Genomic DNA, 24,305 nt, shown 5'->3' on the forward strand with positions numbered 1-24,305 from the left:
CTCAAATCAGTCGTGCACTGTAATATCTATACTTTTTTTTATCAGTAAATCTGGTTGTCCCCAGATCTTTAATAGTGTCCCTACACAGTAACTCGTCTAAGGTATTGTATGGAAGCCAATGTTAACTCATTAATCCTTTCAGTAACTTCCTATAGACTTTGGTTGTGTTGTGTTTCTTGTACTCTTGTGTGACTTTAGCAACTATTGCAAACTATTTCCCTGTGGGGAATACTGACGTAATTTTCTCTCATTTCTTGGTGCAGCATGATAACAGCAAGAGATTCACAGTGAAGCACAGCCCTGGTAGGGAAGGAGAGAATTGTTAGGATATCAAATAGTAGCAATTTTAAAGGTAGGGCAGTCTATATTTTCCCTTGCACTTCAAGATTCTCACCCTTAAATGCAAGTGATGGGTTACATTTAAGCGCGTCGGGAGAGAATAAAACCATCTTAAGCCCTGCTATGAAACAAAATGGAATGTGCATCAGACAAACACTGCATAAAGTACTTTTTGTTTAGCAGTGGAATATCTATGGAAGTTTGTACAGCATCACTGTGTCTAACTTCAAACATATTCATTAGGTTGGTGTTGATGGATGTGTTCATCTCCTGCTGAGCTGAAAACTGGGAAAGATGCAAGAGACGAGGTCGAAGTTGAGGCAGCTCACCAAAAAAGGAGAACTGAGATCGAGTTGGAGAGTCTGTGTGAAAATAACTGAAGAATTTTTAAGATATTATGTGATGCTCTCTTATTGATATAGTTGTTTCAGAGTATTGTACATAGCTTGGCCTAAGAGTACGATTTAGTTTTTCCATTCCAGCTTTTATATATGAGGATGTGCTTGGCTGAAAAAATAATGAGCAGATAAATCTAGAACATTATAATTATCTGTAGACTAATAAAGAGTTTATCTAACAATAATCATTTGATACAAATAGTGTAGTAGTCGCACGCGCCATTTCTCTTTGGTTTTTGTTCTTAAACTAAAGTTGTGTAATTAGAATTACATATTCTTAGTTATGTAACATACTAATACAGGATCTTTAATAGTAATGGAGTGGTATTAATGCTATTAGTATGTCACATTAGCATTTTTACTTGCTCAAAGTCCTTGAATATATCTTCCAACATTGTATAAAACATTGACGAAAGGGATGAGGCCAATATTAACCAAGTGGCTACTTAATCTTTCCAAGGTCTTTACCTTTCCAAGGTAAAGACCTTGGAAAGATTTATAAAAATGCTTTCCATTTTTATAAATGGAAAGCATTTATAAAAATGGTTAGTGACCGCTTAGCCACCTACGATCACTAGAGAAAAATATGACACATTGTCGAGTGGTTGTTGAAGGTTCCTGACTGTCATACTGTAAAGTGAAATTGGTCTCAAAAAATGGTTTTGTACCAAAAACCTATATGATTGTTGTGGTCACTAGCAGACTAGCAGACGGCAGGAAGGTTTTTATCTCATTGTAATCAGTCTCACCAAGCAACCTCTTGCAACCACTTGGCAACCAGTCAGTCATGACATTGACTTTTCTCTAACAACCGGTGGTTACCAGGCAGTCACCAACCAGTCTCTAAACCTGTGTGACAAGTCCTTTAAATCTGTGGGAAACACTGTATTGCCCTTTTGTTTCCAGGAAGAAATGTGGCTTTGAATAGAATAGGCATAGATAGCTGAGCAGTGGCATTTAAATATTCAATCCACACAAAAGGATTTGATAAGTGGTAAGACAGTAAGTGCAATGATAAAGCAAAATAGTCACATTAAACACATTAATTTGTGCTTAACTTACCTTTTGATTTGGTAATTTTTTGGTCTGCTTGAATGTTTCCGTCTGTGAAATCCAATAAGTGCGTGCAAGCTGGATGTAAAGATAGCCAATAATCAGTCCTGGAGCGACAATGCTAGTGCAAAACAGGAAGGAGATGTAAATCTTGTAGGAGAGCGGTGACAAAGTGGACTGACACATAGGCTTGGTGCCCACTGCCATCAGTTGAATTCTCACGATCATCGGTAGGGTGAGGATTAGAGAAGCTACCCAGACAAGTAGGGCGATAGCTTTCCGATAACTTTTCGATCGTTTCACTGTGTCGAGTGGCTTGAGCACTGCAAAGTAGCGTTCTGTACTCATGATTGTCAGAGTAAAGATGCTTGCGTGCATAGTCAGGAAGTCCATGCTTATCAGAATCCGACACCCTGCATCTCCAAAGTACCATCCCTTCAGGAAGTGTGTGCAGACTACGAAGGGGATGGTGAGAAGATACAGCAGATCTGCTAAAGCTAAGTTTATGATGTAGATGTACATGGAGGCTGCAGACCTCATGGAGTGGCACATCACCACCAGGGTGTAGATGTTCCCGGAGACTCCAATGAGACACATGATGGAGAGGATGGTTCCAATGGTAAAGGTGGCGGCTGTATCTTCAAGTGAGTTCAGAGGAGGGTCAGTTGCATTGCCGCCCCTTTCCACCAGGACTCCCACAGGCTCCATGGACACTGTTGTCATGTCTGGATGCAAGAGAAACGTATGGGAACAGGGAAATGATATATTAGCTCTCCAATATAGCCAATGCATGGAAGCTATTTTAATGAAGTGGATCTTTTGGGGATTTATAAACAGATTGCTAAAGTGTTAAAAAGACTATACTGGCATATTTTCTGCAAGCTATCATCTCCATTTTGAAAAAACACGCCAGTAGGTAGAGATCTAAACCATCTCTCGCTCTGAGTCTCTGACTCAGTGCATATTTACAGAGGTGGATACCAAAAAGTGTCAAAACTGCTAAACAAAAGGTTAAATTTCTCTCTGACTAAAGTTTAATCTGATTAATAAAAATTACCACAGCAGTGTTTTAGTAAGACCAAGTTGGTCAAGAACTGAGGCGTTATCCTAAGTTTTGAAACTGTAGTACTAATGTTTAGATTCAGTCTGAACACTGTGACTCAAATGATGCAGAAAATCTGACACTGAAATAATCTTTGATGGAAATTAGCGCTCTAGTTATTGAGTGTTATCTGTCTGATTAACATTAGCACAATCTTAAACTCTGGTGACAAAAATGTGTCATAATTCTCTGCAAGTTTTTAAATGGGAAGAAGTTCGTTTTTTTTTTATCATGCACTAACAAATATGTAGCCTATGGTCTTGTATGTTATTCTTTGAATAAGTTATGACTCCGTGTTATGAATCAGAATTATGACTTATGTGCTGAACTTAAAGTAAACATACTGTGAGTTTCTAACTTGGTCAGTTGGTTACACATTGAGGTCTAGGCTGGAACCATGAATCTTAGTTTCTAAAGAAAATTTTGCTTATTCCCATTTGATTACCGCACAACTTAAGAAAAATAGTCTCATGAACATTGCACAACTGAAAAATGATCCAAGTCATTTCTCAGAAGTAAGACTAAAGCTAAATGTATCAGAGTTGATCCAGTTGTTGCACTGATGTCTTTACTGAGTCATAGACATCTTCTTGTCAAGATTAATGCTCACCTGTCAAAATTCAGACAGAAATCACTAAGATGTAATTTCTCCGTTGTGACTTAAGTAGTACCAAAAAGTACCAGGGGCAGAGATAAAGTCAGGCTGGGCTTATATTACATTTTAGCCTTCAGTAATAGAATTTCCTGGCAAGCTCAGAAAAGAACAGCAGTTCCTACTACATGCATGTAAATGCACAATTACAAATCTATTTGGGAAATAAAGTGAATTGGATGACTTACCTGGGCTGCCTTACTGGACAGAAGAGGTTCAACACTCAGCTGTGGTTCCACCGGCCATGCCCTGTCAAACTTCACACTTGCTGGACAAATTTCACACTCCATAAAAGTCCCCACAGAGTGTAGAAAGGAAACCCACAGGTGGAGCAAAGGAAAAGAAATTTATATCCAGGAGTCCTGAAGGAGGAAAATGACCTAAATGAGTCATCGACTACAACAAAAACCCCTCCACTGTTGACTCGTCTCTCGACAGCAAATCAACCAATCTAACGTGTCTTGATTCAAGAGAAAGTGCACTGATAGCAGCCTTAAAAGTTCTCTCCTATTCCCTTCACTCTTTGTGCACCTTAGCAGCATCCACGTACAGGATGTCAGCATCGGCAGAATCGGAAGAGAGAGAGAGAGAGAGAGAGAGAGAGAAAGGGGGGGAAGAAAGCATCAGTGAAACAATCACAGAAGTGAGGATCACGTTCAGCTACAGCTGGCTATGGAGAATCCTCTGTTTGACTGAGAGAGAGAGAGTTATAGAGAGAGTGTGAGTGCCAGAGGTAGAGAGGGCTGAGCAAAAGCAGGGAGAAAGGGAGGAGGGAAACAGAGCTATCAGTGAGGTACTCTCGCTGAGAAGCCTGAAAGTGGGAGGGAGAAGACGCAGAGAACGGACAGCAGAGAGGTATGCAGGAAATGCATTCTGCTCTCTCTCTTTCTCTCTTTCACTCTGTAACCCCTGTGCCCTCTATTTCCATGTGACAGGGGCGTGTGCAACAAACTGATATGCAATAACAGGACTTGAGACACACTCGCATGACAGCCTCACAGACACACAAAAAAACATGCAGTAAATAAAAGATATACAGCAATGGCAATTTGTTAGATTGTGTTTGTTATTTTAACTGAATGGTTACAGAGTCAGCGTCAACTACCACTGCAGCAATTTGCCTCAGACTGCTGCAGAGAAGCTGATATAAATTAAACAGTGTTGTTGGCTTTCTGTCACTGCTACATGCTGAATATGGACTACATGTTAATACAACTGCATGTCAGGTCAAAGACGCGTAGTTCCCCCTTTTTACCTAGAAGAACAATTGTAAAATTACAGTGTATAAAATTTTACCACTAGGTGTCAGTAAATTGCAGTCAGCTGAATTTACCCCCACCATTTAGCCTGTGTAATACTAGCTACGGTGACCACTGCAGGACAAAAAAGGTCTGGCTGCCATTCATCTGTAGTGAGTGTTTGCTGTTAGTTAGCTGTTTATCTTAGATGTCAGCATACTGGTTATCCTCGTCTATTTTCTGTAGGGAAGACAGTAAAACTTTGTGAAAAGAGTCTGATATGAGTCAACGACTTAGTGAACCTCTCTTTTGTCTGATGATAGTGATACTGATGAAAGTTGTTGAGGATATCCTGAACTTTTGTCTTAGTAAGCGTTGTCAGGCGATAGCTGCTGTTAGCCTCCATTAGCTATCGTTAGCTGGCATTGGCGAAACTGTCTTTGAACATTGTTGGACTTTTACTCTTAGCTAATAAACTTTCATAAGATGTGAGAATGTTATAAAACTGTTTATCAGAGGGGAAGTGTGATTATTAGACTAGAGCCTAACATTAGCTGGCAATATTTTAGCTTATAACCATCTGTTGAGGAGGTGAGGAGGTGGAAATGAGGAAGAAGAGAGAACACTGGATGAGGCATAGAAAAACATAATAAGAAAGAAACAATGAAAATATCCACGTACAAATAAAGAGCTCTTTATGATCTTTAAATTAAAAGTAACTGATAAGGCGCACATTTATTTACAACAATAAATAAAAAAAAATATTGTACCTTATAATATAAAGTGCCTTGAGGTGACTGCTGTTATAATTCTGCACTATATGGATAACATTCAATTAAAGCACAACAGTGTATTTTTTCTATTAAATACCCACCACCCAAAAGTACTTGCTGTAGCTTTAAATAAAGCAGTAGAAGATAAAATGCTTTTATCCAATTAAAGAGAAACAGGATGCAGGTCAGAGTAGAGAACAGATGTTTAATGTGCTTACTAAACAACTTTTATTGAAAGGAATGCGGCACAATCTTTAAATGAAACAGCTCTATTACGATTATCGTAATAGGTCCATGGGGGACGTGCAAAATGATCCACAGGCAGAGGTTAATGATCATATTGGACAGAAGTCAAAAGACAAGTGCTGGCACATTATCCATAACATGTATTAGCAAGTGGATACGTCAGTAGGATAGAGTAATACTTCAGCTAAGGAGATTTTGTCTGCAGAGTATTAGGCCAACTCACATTACAGCCGTGTACTCTATATTGTCTGTTCTTGGTGTTGTCTTACACTCTAAATATTAACTTCAGTTTGTCACAAATGCCTGACAAGTCTTTTTTTTATCCTGCACATGTTTAATGTAATGTGACAGCTTAATAGTTCTTCTCTTAGAGGTGTGACACCATGAGTGCAGTGGGTTACTACCAAACAGATCTTCCATTTGATGCTATTCAGGCTTTTTCCAACTTAATCTTCGTTATGTCTGGTGCCACTGACGCCTGCTGTATTCCAGAGGGTGTGTGGCCAGTTAGGATTGGTGTCTTGCTGTTGCTCTTCCTTGCATTTAGGCTTTCAGAATATATACATGGAATGGTGCGGAGGGCCCATAAATGATATATGATAATATGAACACTGTTTTGTAGTAGAAAACAATTTAGGCTAATGCGAGTGTACCCCTCACCGCTTTCTGTTTGTTGTTTCCCACTTATCTGATCGGAGTTGGGCTCCAGGCAGGCTGATTTTTCACAGAGATGGACATTCAGACAGGCTCTCACATTTATAGCGGTTACCTTATGACCTCAAAGGTTGGAACTCCATTTATCACAGTACAGCCTCTCTTCACTGCGAGTCAATGTACACAGACACTCTAGCTAGACGATAAACTGTTTTCAACTAGCAGCCATGAAGTATTCATGAAACTTCAGCAAATGCATGCTGGCAACAGAGGTGAAATGACAAATGGCTGCTATAAAAGAACACTTAGGAGGCTCAAAAGAGACAGAAATCTTTTTGACAGTGTGCATTTGCTTTTTGGATGGAAATAAATGTTAAAGAATTGCTATCAAAATCGAGCAGGTATAACCGGATGTGCGCGCATCAGTTAAAAAAGGCAAGCGACCTCTCCAAAGCACTCTGCACAAACAATAGAAAATAAATTATCAGCTGTTATGCAATCCCTTGCTCTGGGGGAGTGAGTGTGTGAAATGGCCGTGTAGTTCATAATGTCTGTCTGTGGGGTCTTATCTCGACCTGGTTGACATTGCTTCTGCATGATGTGTGTGAGACTGTTTAGACATCACCCTCACCAAAAAGCTATATGGAAAAAGGGGTTAATAGACCTGTGATGAGCAGCTATTACATCCAGATTAAGACTGCCCATGAGAAGTGATTGCATGGTAAATTATGCAGTGCAACTGCCTGTTGCAGATTGCTGCAGTCATGAGATTTTACAGGATGACACCCACATCCTTGTCATTACTCGCTACACGCTCACACACAGGAAGGGGCAATTGAGACTAGACTAGTAACAAAAACAGAGTAATCAGGCCGTACACAAAGATAGATTGTTATCCCCATCAAACTGGCAGCTCTGTTGCATATGTGTTCACACATTAGCGTGCTTACCCTCATTCACCATGCTAAATGCCAGGCCAGTCGATAAGGTGTAGCTATATCAGTCAGAGGCTCAGAAAACTACACACTTTAACCTATTATCTTTAATCTGTGCTAAATTGCAATCTGATAGAGTAAATAAATGCATGTGCAGTCACATTCATAATTCCATGACCGTGTGTGTGTGTGTAATGACAGGTGTGCATGTTGTGTCCACCATTTGATGCCGATTGTATGAGCACACAGGATGCATAATATGTCCTCATTGTGAAGACGTTGTGCTGTTCATCCTTTCATTTTCAGTACAAATGAAGTTTTCTAATGCAGCAGACAGAGAGGAAGAAAGGAATGCAACTGGTAGAAGAATGGAGGAATGCAAATACAACGATGTGCACAATGAATAAACATCAAAGAAGTGTTCATACCCAGTCAGACAAAATTCCTAAAAAATAGAAGCGAGGACAATATGAGGAAATCGATAGCAGCGAGACAAGATTAGAGATGAACTGCTGACTTACAGGATGATTCCAGCGCATTTGTACCTGACGCAATTTGGCTATTAATGTGGATGTTGTTGCTCTATGGCTCATGTTAAGTCTGTACTTTCTACATCAAATGTAGAAATACAAGGAAACAAATATTAATGAATAAAAATGGGCTGCAGATACACGTGGTCATTCCAACTGGCTAATTTGTGTCAGACCCAGGTTTTCCAGTTTGGTGACTTTGCATGAATGATATGGTCATTCTGGCATCACCGACTTGTGAAGTCCAGCTCATAGTGGAGCCAAAGCAGGATGTGTGTGAGGGTCCATGTCCTTTAGTGGGCCCTCTACCCACTGCCTGACACTATGGAGACCGACTGGCACTTTCCATAATACCAGACTGGAAGGTCAGCAGATGAGAGCGTAGGATCTGACAATTGAGATCTGATGTCTTTTTAGACATGTTCATTTGATTGTTTGAGCAACGTTGTTAGGACTGGATCAGGTGTCCCTAAATCATTCCTTGGTTATGCACTAGGCTCAGACTTAATGAGATGCACTGAGCACTCACCTCTTCCCATGTGTTTATATACCACAGGAGCGTTTCATTAAATTTTGGTCTTCCCTCCCCTTTGGTCTGTGTTTTGACCTGCACCTTGTGCTATGCTCGCTTTCTTTTCTCTTCTACACATTCAACCAGTTGTGACAGATGGCTGCCCCTCCATGAACCTGGTTCTGTCAAAAGTTTCTTCCTGTTAAAGGGAGTTTTTCCTTCCCACAGATGAGGCTCATGTGTGGTGGTGGGGTCATGTCGCTTGATTGTTGGGGTTTTCTCCAGAATACTGTAGGGTCTTTACCTTACAGCATAACATGCTTTTTGAGTGAATTCTGCTGTAATTTGGCACCATCTAATTAAACCTGAAATTATGTGAATTTAATTGTTTTTAAAACTTCACCAAAATGACTCAACACATCTTTATTTTGCCTCACTATCATTGCCACAAAGTGATGAAAAAGATTCTTGATCTCAGCACCCAGAGGGCCTAGTAAACAAAGTGTGGTTTGAAGTTCAACACGGATTTGGGCACAAGGGAAATTAAGGCAATCTGCACCTCAAACCCATGTAATTCACCATCAAAAGAGATGAAAATGGGCTTAAATATGCACAACGGGCTTTCAACCAGCATAAAGAATCACGACTCACATGAGAAGACTGAACAGAGCACAAGGGGATTCATGTATGAGCAGTCTGACAATCCTTTCTGCCCTTAGAAGGCTGGTACTTCCAAGGGTAGGCAAGAGCGATACTTCTCTGTCCTCGTCCTCAAAAGAAAATAGGTCCAAGGAGTCATCCATATTTGGCAATTGGGGATATTTTCAAGTTATTAAAAAAAATCCATACAATTAAATCTTCAGTCACATAAGAGTAAACATAGTACAGCAATACCTTGGAACTTGGAAAAATCTGTCGTTGAAAAATGATTACACTGAATCTTTTTGACCTATTGGTGACTTATTGTTGTGGCAACCAACTGGTCACCCATAGATTAAACTCTCTGAGGCACTTTTAAATGGAAGATGATTGCACAGGTCAACCTGTGGGAGGCAAACAATGGCGGTCTGGGTTCGACTGATTGCAGATTGTCAAAGGTTTGCAAATAACTGCCATCTAATTAATCAACTGCAATCAGTCAGAGTCAGTCTGTGACCAAATGGTAAATGGTCTGTATTTGTATAGCGCTTTACTTGGTCCTAAGGACCCCAAAGCGCTTTACACTATACACAATCATCCACCCATTCACACACACATTCACACACACATTCACACACTGGTGATGGCAAGCTACAGTGTAGCCACAGCCGCCCTGGGGCGCACTGACAGAGGCGACCAGTTGCAAACTAATTGATAACTTATGACAGTCATTGGTTTTTGGGGAGGTCCTCACCCCTTTTAGTCCCTAGTCCCACCACTGTTCATGTTCCATTTCAACTGGTTATGCCGATGTAGCCAGATGGGCTACTCGCCTTTTTTTCTCTCTCTCTCTCTCTCCTGCGCTCGTTCCCTTCGCTGCACAACTAGGTTAATTGGGAAGCCACCTGCATATTGATTGCAGGATGGCGTTAGCCCTTATAAAGCTAAGCCGGTGTTTTTGTTGGATCATTCCTCCCGTGCATTCAGCGCAAAGCAGCAGTAAATGCTGGCACACTGCGACGGACTGATCAGCAAGAGCAGATCATATGACAGCTACAGGTATGCTCTCGCTTAACCTTAGATTCCTTCCGAGTACTGGAATTTGTGTTAATATAGTTTTTGCGGCCTGTTGAAGTGCGGCAGTTTGTTTTATTCCGACGTTGCGGAGAGAGGTGCTCGTGTTATCCCCGCCGGCTGAGAGTATAGCGCCTCCGGTCCTGGGGGTTTGACTGCTGTATTCACCTCTCCGTGGCAAATCGCCCAACCCAAATTGGAAGAGTGAAACGCCTTCCCAGCCGCTGTTGTGAGGACTCCTCCTCGGTGGAGCTTGCTGTCTTGTCTTATCTTGTTTTTATTAAGTAGGCTTACCTTTTTCTGGTTCGCCTGGTTTTATTTTATTTTATTCTGGACTGTTGCTCGTACCCACGCTTCTGTGATCGGGCTGAAGCGACCCTCTGCCCGAGTGTCGTGCTGGGACTTTAAATCGCCTTGGTTGCCGGTCTCAGCCGGTGGGGAGCCAGACCGGCTTGCGATTGAGAATAATTACTCCCAGCACGAGTGGTAGTTTGACCCGTGGGGTAAAAGCCTTCCTGTGTGTGTGTGTGTGTGTGTGAGATTTCTTTTATTAAAGTGTGTTTTAGTTTTGTTTGATCTGTAGCGAGCCTGACGCTCAGTGTCCTTTTATTCTTTTAACATATTTTCTTGTGTTTTATTTCAGTGAACGGAGGACGTGCCAGTGGCCCTGGGACCTCAGGTGGTGGGTCGTTTTCACACTTTCTTTTGTACAGCACCGGGTGGGCTGCAGTGATTCTTTTTGTGTGATTTTCTTTTGGTTCCACGGCTGCTGGTAAGTCCAAGTTCCATGGTTGTTTTATTTTCACTTTAGGACACTGTCAACAATGACGCTACATCTTGGTTTTTAATATTTATTTTTACTATAAATAAAACTGTTTTAATATTGGAGCCAACCTGCCTCAGTGTGCATCCTTGAATCTGTGCGGCCTCCTTTTATTCATTTTTCTTAAATATATTTCCTGGGGGTGAAATTCCCCTAGGTGGCGTTGTCATTTTATTAATTCTTTTTATCTAATCCCGCCGACCACTTGGTCACATACTTGGCGTTGTCGACAGGATGCACATTTGAGGTAGACGTTTGGTCTTGTAAATTGTTTATTTTTGCAAAGATCACAGTTCACCTGTTTGAAGGCTCTATTTGTTTTAGAGTGTGATTATAGACAAGACAGCAGTATCCAGGTTTAGGAGGAAGAGTAATAGGATTCTAGCACCTTGCTGATTTAATTTTCCTTTTTTTTGGTCAAAATTTATTATGGAGGAAGAATTGCAGCAACTTAGAGACTTGGTAGCGCAGTTAAAGGCAGATAATGAGCAATTGCGCCGGGATGGGGGCACTGTGCTAGAGTCTGGTGGTGGTGCCGCGTCGTCCTCCTTCACACCAGCTGGTTGCATACCAAATGTTGGTAGCCAGGCCGCCGTTACAGAGCGTTTGGTGGTGGTGCCTAGGGACCGTAAATGTCCCATGTTCAATGGCAGAACGGGCATCAATATAGCTGAATGGGTCGAAGAGGTTCAAGCATGCATGCGTGCCCGGCACCTGTCTGTTGCTGATCAAGCTTTCTTTATTTTTGACCATTTAGAGGGAGAAGCAAGGGAGGAGATCAAATTTCGCCCTAATTTAGAGCGAGGGGATCCTGCTCGGGTGTTGACCATTTTAAAGGAACTGTATGGCAATGCGCAGTCCTATGTCACTCTGCAGCAGGCTTTCTTTTCGAGGAGACAGCGGGAGGGAGAGACTTTGCAGGAGTTTTCCTTAGCGCTAATGGCTCTGATGGAGCAAGTAAAACAAAGTGCACCTGATGGTATGCGTAACGCAGAGGTGTTGCTCCGAGACCAGTTTGTAGAACATGTTGTTGACAGTGCTCTTAGCTTAAACAATACGTTCGCCGTATGCCTACTGCCACCTTGTTAGAGGTGCGCGGGGAAGCAATTAGATGGGAAAGAGAAGGGTTTTCAGGCGGTGTTCGCGACCGTGGCTATTCTCACCCATCGGCATATGGTTTCCAGTGTGGAGTGCACACTAGCCCTAGGTTCGCTCCTGTTGGTACACCCGAGTCCGAGTGGCGTGAGCTAAAGGAACTCCTAAAGCGCCAACAAGAGCAGTTAAATCAGCTCACTGAGACAGTGGTTTCTTTACAGAACCCCCGAAGAAGTGTTCGGCCTTCACGGGCTGGCTCGATGATTTGTCGCCGGTGTCAGCAGCCAGGACACTTTGCTAGGGAGTGCACTGGGGAGCAGGCTTTACGCCGCACCAGAGCAGGTTCTGATTCAGGCCCTCCCTATACCGCAGTTGGCAATCATCTTCCCGCTACCCAGTCGGGAAACTAAAGCCCTCTGAGCTGCAGAGTCACAGTTCAGGTGGGGAGTTCACTGGCTCACAGAAAGATAGGATTGGCAGGCTAATTTTATCGTGTCCAAAGATGGATGTGCTGATTAGTGGGGTAACTGTCCCTTGTTTGGTGGATACTGGGTCCATGGTTTCCACCATCACAGAAAGTTTCTTTTTGGCACATTTTGCCCCTTGGGGACAAGAACGCCTTCAGTCATGCCATTGGTTACAGCTTCGGGCTGCCAATGGGCTTGCCATCCCTTACATTGGCTATTTGGAGCTCAGTGTACTCCTGTGTGGCAAGGAAATGCCCTCTTGTGGGATCCTTATAGTGAAGGACCCTCCTGGGGCTACGCCCTCTGTCCCTGGCATCTTAGGAATGAATGTAATCCGCCGCTGTTATCAAGAACTGTTTGGGGCTTTTGGTGGCTCCTTGTTTAATTCTCCTTCTGTGTCACAGGCACCGAGACCAGTTTTGGAGGCCTTACATCAGTGTCACCAGTCTGCAGCCCAAGCCCCAGAGGACCCGGTCGGTACCGTTAAGGTACAGGGCCCGCGGGCTGTGCGGATACCTGGTGGCGTCATGCAGCTGGTGGCTACCACCTGTTTTCAGCAGTTGTCAGGTCAGGCTGTGCTTTTTGAGCCTTCTGAGTCCGGGTTGCCAGTTGGGTTGCTGGCCTCTCCATGTTTGGTCCAGGTGGATAAGGGCGTTGCCTACATCCCAGTCACCAATGTGGGGACAGCTGAAGCTGTTCTCCACTCGCGGACCCGTTTGGGAGTGATAAGCAAAGCTACTGTTGTTAGCCTCCCTGCTGGTGTTAGCGAGGAACACTCTTTTCCCGTTGCCGTTTCCTCCCATACAACCAGCAGCCCTGCTCAAGAGATGGTGGATACGATTGACCTGTCTGCTCTCGCTGAGTCAGAGCAACATGAGGTACGGTTACTTTTGCAGAAGTACTGCTCTGTTTTCTCCACTTATGAGGGAGACTTGGGCTGCACAAACCTCATTTCGCACGACATACCGCTGCTCGATGACGCACCTGTCCGGCAGAGGTACAGGCGAATTCCTCCTTCTGATTATGAGGCTGTCAGGGCCCATATCAACCAGCTACTGGAGGCCCAGGTAATTAGGGAGAGTAGCAGTCCTTATGCCTCTCCCATCGTGTTGGTCCGCAAGAAGGATGGAAGCCTCCATCTGTGCGTTGACTATCGTTTGCTGAATAGCAAAACAAGGAAGGACGCCTTCCCCTTACCTCGCATCGAGGAAAGTCTGGATGCCCTTGCTGGCGCACGCTGGTTTTCTACCATCGACCTGGCCAGCGGGTACAACCAGGTGCCAGTTTCTGAGCAGGATAAGCCCAAGACCGCTTTTTGCACGCCGTTTGGCCTGTTCGAGTGGAATCGTATGCCGTTCGGGCTGTGCAATGCTCCTGGTACCTTCCAGCGCCTAATGCAGAGGATGTTCGGGGATCAGCAGTGCCAGTCGTTACTGCTGTACCTAGACGACATCATTGTGTTCTCCTCGTCTGTCTCTCAGCACCTGCAACGGCTAGAGATGGTGATGGCAAGGCTGCAGCAACAGGGGCTCAAGGCTAAGTTAGAAAAGTGTGCCTTTTTCCAGCAGAAGGTTAACTACTTGGGCCATGTAATCTCCTGTGAGGGTGTCTCTACCGATCCAGCCAAGGTTGACGCAGTAGCCAAGTGGCAGTGTCCTCGTTCTGTGTCAGAGTTGCGATCCTTTTTGGGTTTCGCCAGCTATTACCGGCGCTTTGTGGAGGGATTTGCCACGTTGGCGGCTCCCCTGCATCAAGTGGTGGCTAAATCGGCTGGCACCAAGACAAGGAAGGGCTCAGGACAGAGTTTGAGTGCTATTTGGACCCCTCAGTGTGAGGAGAGCTTTGAGGCCCTGAAAGCAAAGCTTGTGTCTGCACCTGTGCTAGCATATGCTGACTTTACGCGCCCATTTATCTTGGAGATTGACGCCAGCCACAGTGGTTTGGGTGCAGTTCTCTCCCAAGATGTAGAAGGTGCTGTTAGGCCAGTGGCTTATGCTAGTCGAGGTCTTCGGCCACATGAGCGCAATATGGACAATTACAGCTCCATGAAGCTGGAGTTTCTTGCGCTCAAGTGGGCCATGGCCGAGAAGTTCCGGGAGTACCTGCTGGGGCAGAAGTGTGTGGTTTACACCGATAACAATCCACTCAGTTACCTCTCTTCAGCTAAGCTGGGTGCCACCGAGCAGAGGTGGGCCTCCCAGCTGGCGGCATTCGATTTTGAGATCAAGTATCGCTCAGGCCGCAGTAATAGGAATGCTGATGCTCTCTCTCGACAGTATGAGACGAGCTCCAGCTTGGCCGAGGGTGTGTTGCCTGGGACTCGTGTCCCAACTTCACTTCAGCAGGCTCAGTGTCCAGCCGTTTTGCCCTCCGTTACTCAGTTGGAGATTGGGGCCTTTCCATCTCACTCCCTGGGGGATATTCGTGCTTTGCAGGAGGCTGACCCCCTCCTCAAGGATTTCTTGGTATACTGGAGGAGGCACACCCTGCCCTCTTCGGAGGAAAGGAGTCAGGTCCCCAAACCAGCCATGGTTCTGCTGCGTCAGTGGGTTCGTCTGATGGAGAAGGATGGCATCCTTTATCGCCGTATTTTGCGTCCAGGTGGAGGTGAGGAAGCCCTCCAACTTGTTCTCCCAGAGGCTCTGAAGCCTGAGACCTTGAGGCAGCTGCACCAGGACCATGGGCACCAAGGTATTGAGCGTACCACTGAACTGGTCAGGCAGCGTTGCTATTGGCCCGGGATGTCCTCTGACATCAAGCAATGGGTTCAGCGTTGTGAACGCTGTCAGGTCGCAAAGGACTCAGAGTTGGGGTCTCATAGATATATGGGTCACCTGTTGGCGTCTAGGCCAAATGAAATCCTGGCCATAGACTTCACGGTGTTGGAACCTTCCCGTAGTGGAGTTGAAAACGTCTTGGTTATGACTGACGTTTTTAGCAAATACACTGTTGCAGTCCCTACCTGGGACCAGCGGGCCTCTACTGTGGCCCAGGCCCTGTTAACAGAGTGGTTTTTTAAGTTTGGCGTTCCTAGCCGCCTCCACTCTGACCAGGGTAGAAACTTTGAGAGTTTGGTGATGCAACAGCTATGCGAGTTGTATCGGGTAGCCAAGTCCCGTACAACCCCTTACCACCCAGCGGGTAATGGGCAGTGCGAACGGTTTAACAGAACCCTCCATAACCTCCTCCGGACCCTGCCATCATCTCGGAAACGTGACTGGGCTGCATGCTTACCGCATGTGCTCTTTTGCTATAATAGCACGCCGCATCAGGGCACTGGAGAGTCACCGTTTTTCTTGATGTTTGGCAGGGATCCTAGGCTGCCTATTGATTTCCTTCTAGGCCGTGTTCAGGACCCAGTGCCTGGAGAGGTACAGGACTGGGTGGCCGAGCACCAAGCCAGGTTAATGGTGGCTTTTGAGGGAGCTCGGGCACGGTTGTCGCTGGCCGCTGACCGTCGCAAGGAGCGGCATGACCAGAGAGTCCACCCTGTTCCTTTAAAGGTCGGTCAGCTGGTGTATCTTCGAGATCACAGCGCCCGGGGCCGGCACAAGATCCAGGACCTTTGGAGCTCTGTGGTCTATCAGGTGTTGAGGGCACCCCAAGAGAACGGGGCTGTTTATACCATCGCCCCCGTGGGAGACTTGGAGAAGGTTCGACATGTCCATCGTGACATGTTAAAGGCACAGGTCAGCCTAGGGCCTCCTACACCTGGTCCACAGGTTCCACCCCCACCTGTGCCTGCTGACTCAGAGCAGACCTCTCTGAGTGATGATGAGTTGTGGCTCTTTGTCCCTGAGGTACCCTCACACCCTGTAGTACCTGTGGCGTCACTTTCCGATGCCTCTAGAGTTCCATCGGTGGAGCTCAGGTCTACTCCCAGTGTGATTGTAGCACCCTCGACCTCTGCTCCCCCAGGTTCTTCCTCAGGCTCTGTTGAACAGTCTGAGGTGAGTGGGCCACACTTGCGGAGAACAGCACGTTCGACAGCTGGTCAGCACTCAAATGTTCATCACTTGCCACGTCCTGTTGAATCTGCGCCAGTCGCTAATGCTCAGCTTGCCGTATTCAGGCCATGGTGTTAGGTTCCTTGAGTTATTGTCGGGGCGCCAATACAAAAAGGGGGGGTAGATGTAGCCAGATGGGCTACTCGCCTTTTTTTTTCTCTCTCTCTCTCTCCTGCGCTCGTTCCCTTCGCTGCACAACTAGGTTAATTGGGAAGCCACCTGCATATTGATTGCAGGATGGCGTTAGCCCTTATAAAGCTAAGCCGGTGTTTTTGTTGGATCATTCCTCCCGTGCATTCAGCGCAAAGCAGCAGTAAATGCTGGCACACTGCGACGGACTGATCAGCAAGAGCAGATCATATGACAGCTACAGGTATGCTCTCGCTTAACCTTAGATTCCTTCCGAGTACTGGAATTTGTGTTAATATAGTTTTTGCGGCCTGTTGAAGCGCGGCAGTTTGTTTTATTCCGACGTTGCGGAGAGAGGTGCTCGTGTTATCCCCGCCGGCTGAGAGTATAGCGCCTCTGGTCCTGGGGGTTTGACTGCTGTATTCACCTCTCCGTGGCAAATCGCCCAACCCAAATTGGAAGAGTGGAACGCCTTCCCAGCCGCTGTTGTGAGGACTCCTCCTCGGTGGAGCCTGCTGTCTTGTCTTATCTTGTTTTTATTAAGTAGGCTTACCTTTTTCTGGTTCGCCTGGTTTTATTTTATTTTATTCTGGACTGTTGCTCGTACCCACGCTTCTGTGATCGGGCTGAAGCGACCCTCTGCCCGAGTGTCGTGCTGGGACTTTAAATCGCCTTGGTTGCCGGTCTCAGCCGGTGGGGAGCCAGACCGGCTTGCGATTGAGAATAATTACTCCCAGCACGAGTGGTAGTTTGACCCGTGGGGTAAAAGCCTTCCTGTGTGTGTGTGTGTGTGTGTGTGTGTGTGTGTGTGTGTGTGAGATTTCTTTTAGTAAAGTGTGTTTTAGTTTTGTTTGATCTGTAGTGAGCCTGACGCTCAGTGTCCTTTTATTCTTTTAACATATTTTCTTGTGTTTTATTTCAGTGAACGGAGGACGTGCCAGTGGCCCTGGGACCTCAGGTGGTGGGTCGTTTTCACACTTTCTTTTGTACAGCACCGGGTGGGCTGCAGTGATTCTTTTTGTGTGATTTTCTTTTGGTTCCACGGCTGCTGGTAAGTCCAAGTTCCATGGTTGTTTTATTTTCACTTTAGGACACTGTCAACAATGACGCTACATCTTGGTTTTTAATATTTTATTTTTACTATAAATAAAACTGTTTTAATATTGGAGCCAACCTGCCTCAGTGTGCATCCTTGAATCTGTGCGGCCTCCTTTTATTCCTTTTATTCATTTTTCTTAAATATATTTCCTGGGGGTGAAATTCCCCTAGGTGGCGTTGTCATTTTATTATTTCTTTTTATCTAACCCTGCCGACCACTTGGTCACACCACCATTATACTATCACTGTTTTGGAATAAAAACTACCACTGACTATATAAAGATAAGTTAAAAGGATTCAGTTTCAGATTTAAAAGCAGACTCAAAGAAACAAATCATAGAAATAACCTTAATAAGTGTCAGATACGTGCCTGATCATCTACATCAGAATTCTCTACAAAGGTAAAACCTGCAGCTTCCTTTTTGATCTTGTTGAAATGCAGTTATACAGCGGGGTTTCTGTCTGTCTTTAATATCCCACAGTTAGAAAGCCTTACTATGCAGGGGTCTGTGAAAAACTCTGTGTACAATGTTGCCTTTGCAGTTGATGGTCTAGCTGCTGTGAGGAGCCACACACCTGTGAGAGAGGATTAGGCCTGACCTGAACATCATTCACTGCATCATTCACAAGTTAGAACTTGCAGTTGATAACGTTGCAGAGTTGACTCTTGAACACCACAGGTCTGCTCATGAATAGAGATTTAAATTTGTGGGTTAAAGAGGGGTGATGATACACAAAAGTAGGTAACTAATGTAAATTGTTTTATTCAAAATCAGGTCCAGCTTATTGATGTTATTTTCATTATATTGACGAACAACCATTTCACAGGTAACAAGATCACAAGTTCACATTCGCAATAATATTAGTGCTGCGTTCTCCAACCACTGTTTTCTTTAACATGCATTCTACCATAAGCTATATGTAGGGCAGTTTGCTATCGTTGACCAAAGCTAATATGTATAATATGTAATTTGATGTGACTTTATGATTCCCTAAACGGCCAATGGGTGCAAATAATCACGCAGCGTAGTCAAGAATACAGCAGTCCCCGATCGTTTATCACGGGAGTTATGTTCCAAAAATAACCCGCAATAGGTGAAATCCACGAAGTAGCCAACTTTATTTTTTTACAATTATTATAGATGTTTCAAGGCTGTAAAACCCCTCACTACACACTTTATACACTTTTGTCAGACAGGCATGAACATTTTAACACTTGTTTAAATACTCTCAAAGTTCAAACCTTCATAGAAAAATAAGTTCAGTATTATAGAATGAAACCAAAGACACCTTACCTGTGTCTTACCTGACGGTGCAAAATGTTTTGTCAACATTGTTGTGTTTGTTGGGGAGAAAACTTACAAACATACAGTACAGCACTTCAGAGTGCTAGCAATCGAAGATTTATGTAGATTTGACAAGCTGGAAGGATTCTGTATTGGACAGGAGACACGGCACGAGATTGATTGACAATAGTCTACAGCAAATCGGGATGCAGAACACAATGTGCTTTTAAAAAAACAAAACAAAACAAAACAAAACATTGAAAATTTCACCAAAAAATTCCGCGAAACAGCGAGGCCGCAAAGGTAAACCGCGTTATAGCGAGGGACAACTGTAATGGAACCAACCAACTTCTAACACTAGGTTTACTAACCTGCGCAAATTTGCGTAACTTCCCTAAACCCAACACCCCCTAGAATTACTGGCTTTTTTATTTTCTGGTGCAAGTCCCGAGGTGTTAATCATCCCTGCTGAGATTTTCACAGGTCGTCAGTTCGTTTCTCCTCCAGCTTTTGTTGTGCAAACCACCCATTATCCTTGAGGCCTGGCACATTTGCATTTGCTCACTCAGAGTTGCTCAGATCCAAGCCAGGCCAAACCTCTGTGTTACAACTTTCAGAAATGCCTGCCGTATCTATAGAGATTGACAGACCACGTGACTTTCGCGCATTGCATGCCGGGAACTCGTGGCAAAACAATCCAAGTACCGCATCAAATGCAAGCATTTGCAGCACCGCAAAATGTTCATTCTCCGGTTCCAATACCTTCTTGCTTGTTCTTTGTCCCCCAAAAAAGTTATGTACAAAACGAAGGAGAACAATGCCGGTCCGTACAAAGACAGACTTGATGAAAAGTCAAAGAAAAGATATGAGGAAAAAAATCAAAGGAGTGAAAGGGTTAGACCCGTACAGCACACAGAGTGGACAAAATACGTTAGCGTGCTGCCCAACTTTCACCACGCTCATATTTATAATTGTGCATACACTCATGAAGTTTAGTAACTTCAGGTCACTGCAACAAGCCCAGGTACAGTTTACCGACGGATGGGTACAGGACCTTGAAATGCACCGTGTAGGACGAAAGACCATCGTACCTATCATAAGTTTGCCAGTCTCACAAATCATCTTCATAAATACACATTCGTTAACAGTTTATTAATAGGACCTTTAAGCTCAACGGTAATTAATTAGTAGTGGAAATAATTTCTGGTTCGCATTACAGAAATGTAGCAGTGACAATAATAGTGTATGCTGTAATCGCACTGGGCAATTGGTGATACAAAAAAACCTGTTTTACCCTGTGAATAAAAGTACATGTTTTTGTCAATGTACCATGGTAATAACAGAAGCGAAACGCAATATTGTGTCAGGACAATTCACTATTTATGCACAATAAACAAAGGAGCATAGCGCGACAATTTCTGTTCAGCGCCAGACTTGCTTGTAACCTATATCACCAATTATGTTATGAAAAATGACGTATTAACTACTACAAAACACTGACCTTTGTGGGAATGCTTGGAGCAGACTAACATGTGAGCTGGAGTGTTCTGGGACGTTATATTTGGTCTTTGAATGGCTGCAATCCAGGCCATCCGTCGCCTCTTTGTTACTTCGGAAACATGGCTCGAACGATTTCTCTTCAACGACGTAATCCGATAACAACCGATCTCTTTACCCGTCGGCTTCCTGTGGCTGTCATGTGACCGGCTATTGCAGTTAATAATACAACAGCTTCTTGCCATTTTTTGTGTTTCTTTTTATCGCTGTGTAACTGATTTCAATTGAAAGCCTGCGTGCGCTAGTACCTCTTGCCACGAGTTCCCACAATCCTTTGCGGTTTTACCCCTGAATGACGTCACATTTTCAATCTCTATACAAAATATCCCACACATTGACTGACCTGCAAATATAAAAGACACACATTCACACCTTCCTTGACTCTCAGCACAGATCTTCCATTGTTCCATTGTCACTGTGTATGTGAGGGAGTGGCATTGCTTGACTACAGCACAGTGCTGTGCATAAAAGCAGACCGACCCAGACGGGAGAATCATTTCTTGTTCGCATTTCTGAGAACGCACATCAGGATGGCCTCCGTATCACTGCCACGCAGGAAGAACCTCTCCATGCAACAGGCTTTGGCCTTGCTTCAGGAAATGGACGAAGCAGATTCTGATGGAGGAGAGGTTTCATTTGTCCAGCAGGCCACTGATACCTCCCAAGAAGAATCTGAAAAGGAGATGGAACACGAACCCAACATGCCTCCACAGAAGAGGCCCCATGGTACTGGGAAGCCCAGCCAGAGCCACACGGCAAAAGACGGCACTGTGTGGGTTGAAGAGGACATTGGAATGCCCAGTGCAGTAGCAAATCGTTCGTGCTTCACTGCGCAAGCTGGACCCACAGAGTCTGCTGAGGTTTGTCACTGCCATAGTAGATATGATATTTATATAAACCCATTTAGAGTGAGGTTCATGTAAATTTACCATTCTCTATTTGTTTATCTTCCGACAGCATAAGATTACAAGTGTGCTCCAAAGCTTCCTTTGCCTGTTAGACGTGGGAATGCTGCAGACCATCAGAGAGTGCACGGTACATCAAGCCCGCAGAACAGAGCCGGACTGGAATTTGTCAGTTCATGAACTGATGGCATTCATTTCAATCCTGTTTGTAAGAGCAATCATGTGTCCTGTTGGTGCCATTGTGGATTGCTGGTCAGAAGGATTTCTGGTGCCAGTAATCAAAGAGACAATGCCCCGAGATAGATTCATTTCAATTATGCAACACCTTCAATTTGATGACAGGGACACGCGGGCAGAACGGGTGAAAACAGACAAATTTGCGGCGATCTCCGACATCTGGACACGCTTCAACGAGAACTGTGGTAAGAGTTTCACTCCAAGAGAACACATGACCATAGATGAACAGCTGTTCCCTACCAAGGTTCGTTGTCCATTCACACAGTATATTGCAACCAAGCCAGACAAATTTGGGATCAAGTTCTGGATGGCCACGGATTTGGACACCAAATATGTCTGCATAAATATACAAAAATATATGTACAACTCTGTGTATATGTGTTTATGGACAGGCATGCAATGTAGTGACAAGGATTTACAAGAACTAACATGGTGTATTGTACACTGCAGGTAAGGAAAGAAAGTTACCTTGCAGGGAAGGCAAGACCTGAATCTCTCATGGTTGGGGGTTGGGGGAGGGTGTCTTTGCACAACAAAAGCAGGAGAACAATCGAGAAGACCTGTGAAAATCTCAGCGGGGTGCCAAGAGGTGTTAGGGTCGGGGGGAATTTACGCAAATTTGCGCAGGCTAGTAAATCTAGTAGTAGGGACTTGCACCGGGGGAAAAAAGGCTCAGTAATTCTAGTGCTAAATCAGTGCAACCACAGTTCAGAAATTTGTTAATCAGTATTCTGACACAAGAGCCTCATTATTATCATAACTGTCACCAAGTGAAGAAAGCTGATGCCAGAGATTATAAGTAACCAAAACTTGGTGACTGGGGAAGGTGGAGTGACTGGGAAATATCTTCACCACCCACTCTCACACTTTCACCTAACAAAAACAGCAAGCCTGGAAGCAATTGTCAAAAACATTCTATGCATAATGATATTATTTAAAATAATAAAAAACATCTCAAATCACTCTGCATTGTGAGGTTAACACCCTGCAATTTCAGCAAGAGGACCTCAATAGTCTGATAATTGCCTACGAGCACTTCCTACTGTAATGGCATTTTTAATAGTTTATCACATACTGCAATATTTGCTACCATTGTTTAACACCAATAACTTTCTTCATGGACATGGAGACTATAGTGAATCTCACAATTTTTTCCTGTTTAAGAATTAATATAGAATAGCAATGCAGTGTAACTTGCATAATATACCATGCATTTTAACACAACTTTGTCATAAAAAGATACTTTTGCATCTATCAAGCATACTGATAGAAAAAAAAAAGCCAATCTTAAAATCACATAGCATGAAGCCTCTCTCAATAAAACATACCATTCAGTTAGTTTCAAGATTTATGTCTATATCCACACTGAACAACAGCAACACATTACCAGCAGTCACTACTAACTATGGCTTTATTTTAATGTGCTGATAGCTTTTCATTACATTATTTAAAGCTCTTATAAGAAACTGGATGCTGTGAATAACTTTTTAATTTTACAATATTGCTTTTGCTACAACAGTTTTTATATTTTAAACTGGATCGACAGTGTCTAACAACATGGCTACTCCTCCATTATTATTTTTCCTATTACGAGTACAAGCTACACCTCTCTTGCACTGAGACGTGAGCCGTCTTTTTATGCTCTACGCGTAGCGTGAACTTTGTGACACATTAGTGCGCAGAAAGCTGGTCCACTTGGTTTTGTGGGTGGGTTATTATACTGCAGCAAATTGAGGCTTTCTTCCAGGGTGAATAAAGCCAGCTACTTCATTATTAGATCTGACTTATTGGCCACATCAAAGCTGCTTTCAGCACAAAAACAGAGGAGGCGACCACAAAGAGAGAACAGCAGAGAAATGAAGTCTTTGAGTTATGTAAGGATTAGTTTGCCACTAAAGGCTGGCATCACCGTTCATTCATTACACTGACAGACAGTCAATCTTCCCACATGGACAAGTCTCAATCAAGACATGTTTCCAATACACACACACACGTCTAAAATTCCTGCTGTCAGCTCATTGTATGGGTGCCAGTCATTCTTTGAGATTGGGAAGGGATTTGATTCAAAGACAAATCCCTTGTTTTATTCTCTTATGGGTTTGAATGTACATCTGCAGCCTGTCAGCATGACCTTCATTACTCCTTCATAGAAAACAGAGCAGCAGGAGGCTGCATTATAATGAGATATCAGGGAAATTCATAACATGGGTGCAGGTTGACTCCCGTTCAGAACAATTCCGCTTGTATCATCAGATATGGCCAGAATCAATTCCTAGATGTATCTTGTGAAAATTATCAAAGCTTCAAACTATCCATAGAGCGGGGATCCAATCATCTTGCACTTTAAGATCAAAAAGACAGACATGGTTAAGAATAAATGCAGCAACAGAAGATGCAGACTGGTAATTTTCGGACTAAAAAGTGGGCAGAGAATGAAGAGGTTTCACAAAATCTAATCGTTAAGCAACTATTAGGTCATCTAATGTATTTCTGTGTTTAAAAATAAAATAAAATAAGAGAACTGAAGAACAAAGGAGATCAGGGTGAGATATAAAAA

General features: G+C 43.9%; 1 protein-coding gene across 1 annotated transcript in view; it reads right to left on the reverse strand.

Annotated features, from left to right (window-relative positions):
* uts2r1 (urotensin 2 receptor 1) overlaps positions 1–4,352 on the reverse strand; it is a 68,330-nt gene extending 63,978 nt beyond the window's left edge. Inside the window, exons 1-2 of the mRNA XM_084938289.1 lie at positions 3,733–4,352; positions 1,800–2,515 (exon numbers count right to left, since the gene is read on the reverse strand). Of these exons, the coding sequence (XP_084794415.1) occupies positions 1,800–2,513 (714 nt within the window). The 5' untranslated portion in view covers positions 2,514–2,515; positions 3,733–4,352. The remainder of the gene's footprint in view (positions 1–1,799; positions 2,516–3,732) is intronic.
* Positions 4,353–24,305: the final 19,953 nt, after the last annotated feature.

Source organism: Perissodus microlepis, chromosome 8 (genome assembly GCF_051167445.1).
Source record: "Perissodus microlepis isolate ML-2025 ecotype Zambia chromosome 8, ASM5116744v1, whole genome shotgun sequence".
Classification (NCBI taxonomy): domain Eukaryota; kingdom Metazoa; phylum Chordata; class Actinopteri; order Cichliformes; family Cichlidae; genus Perissodus; species Perissodus microlepis.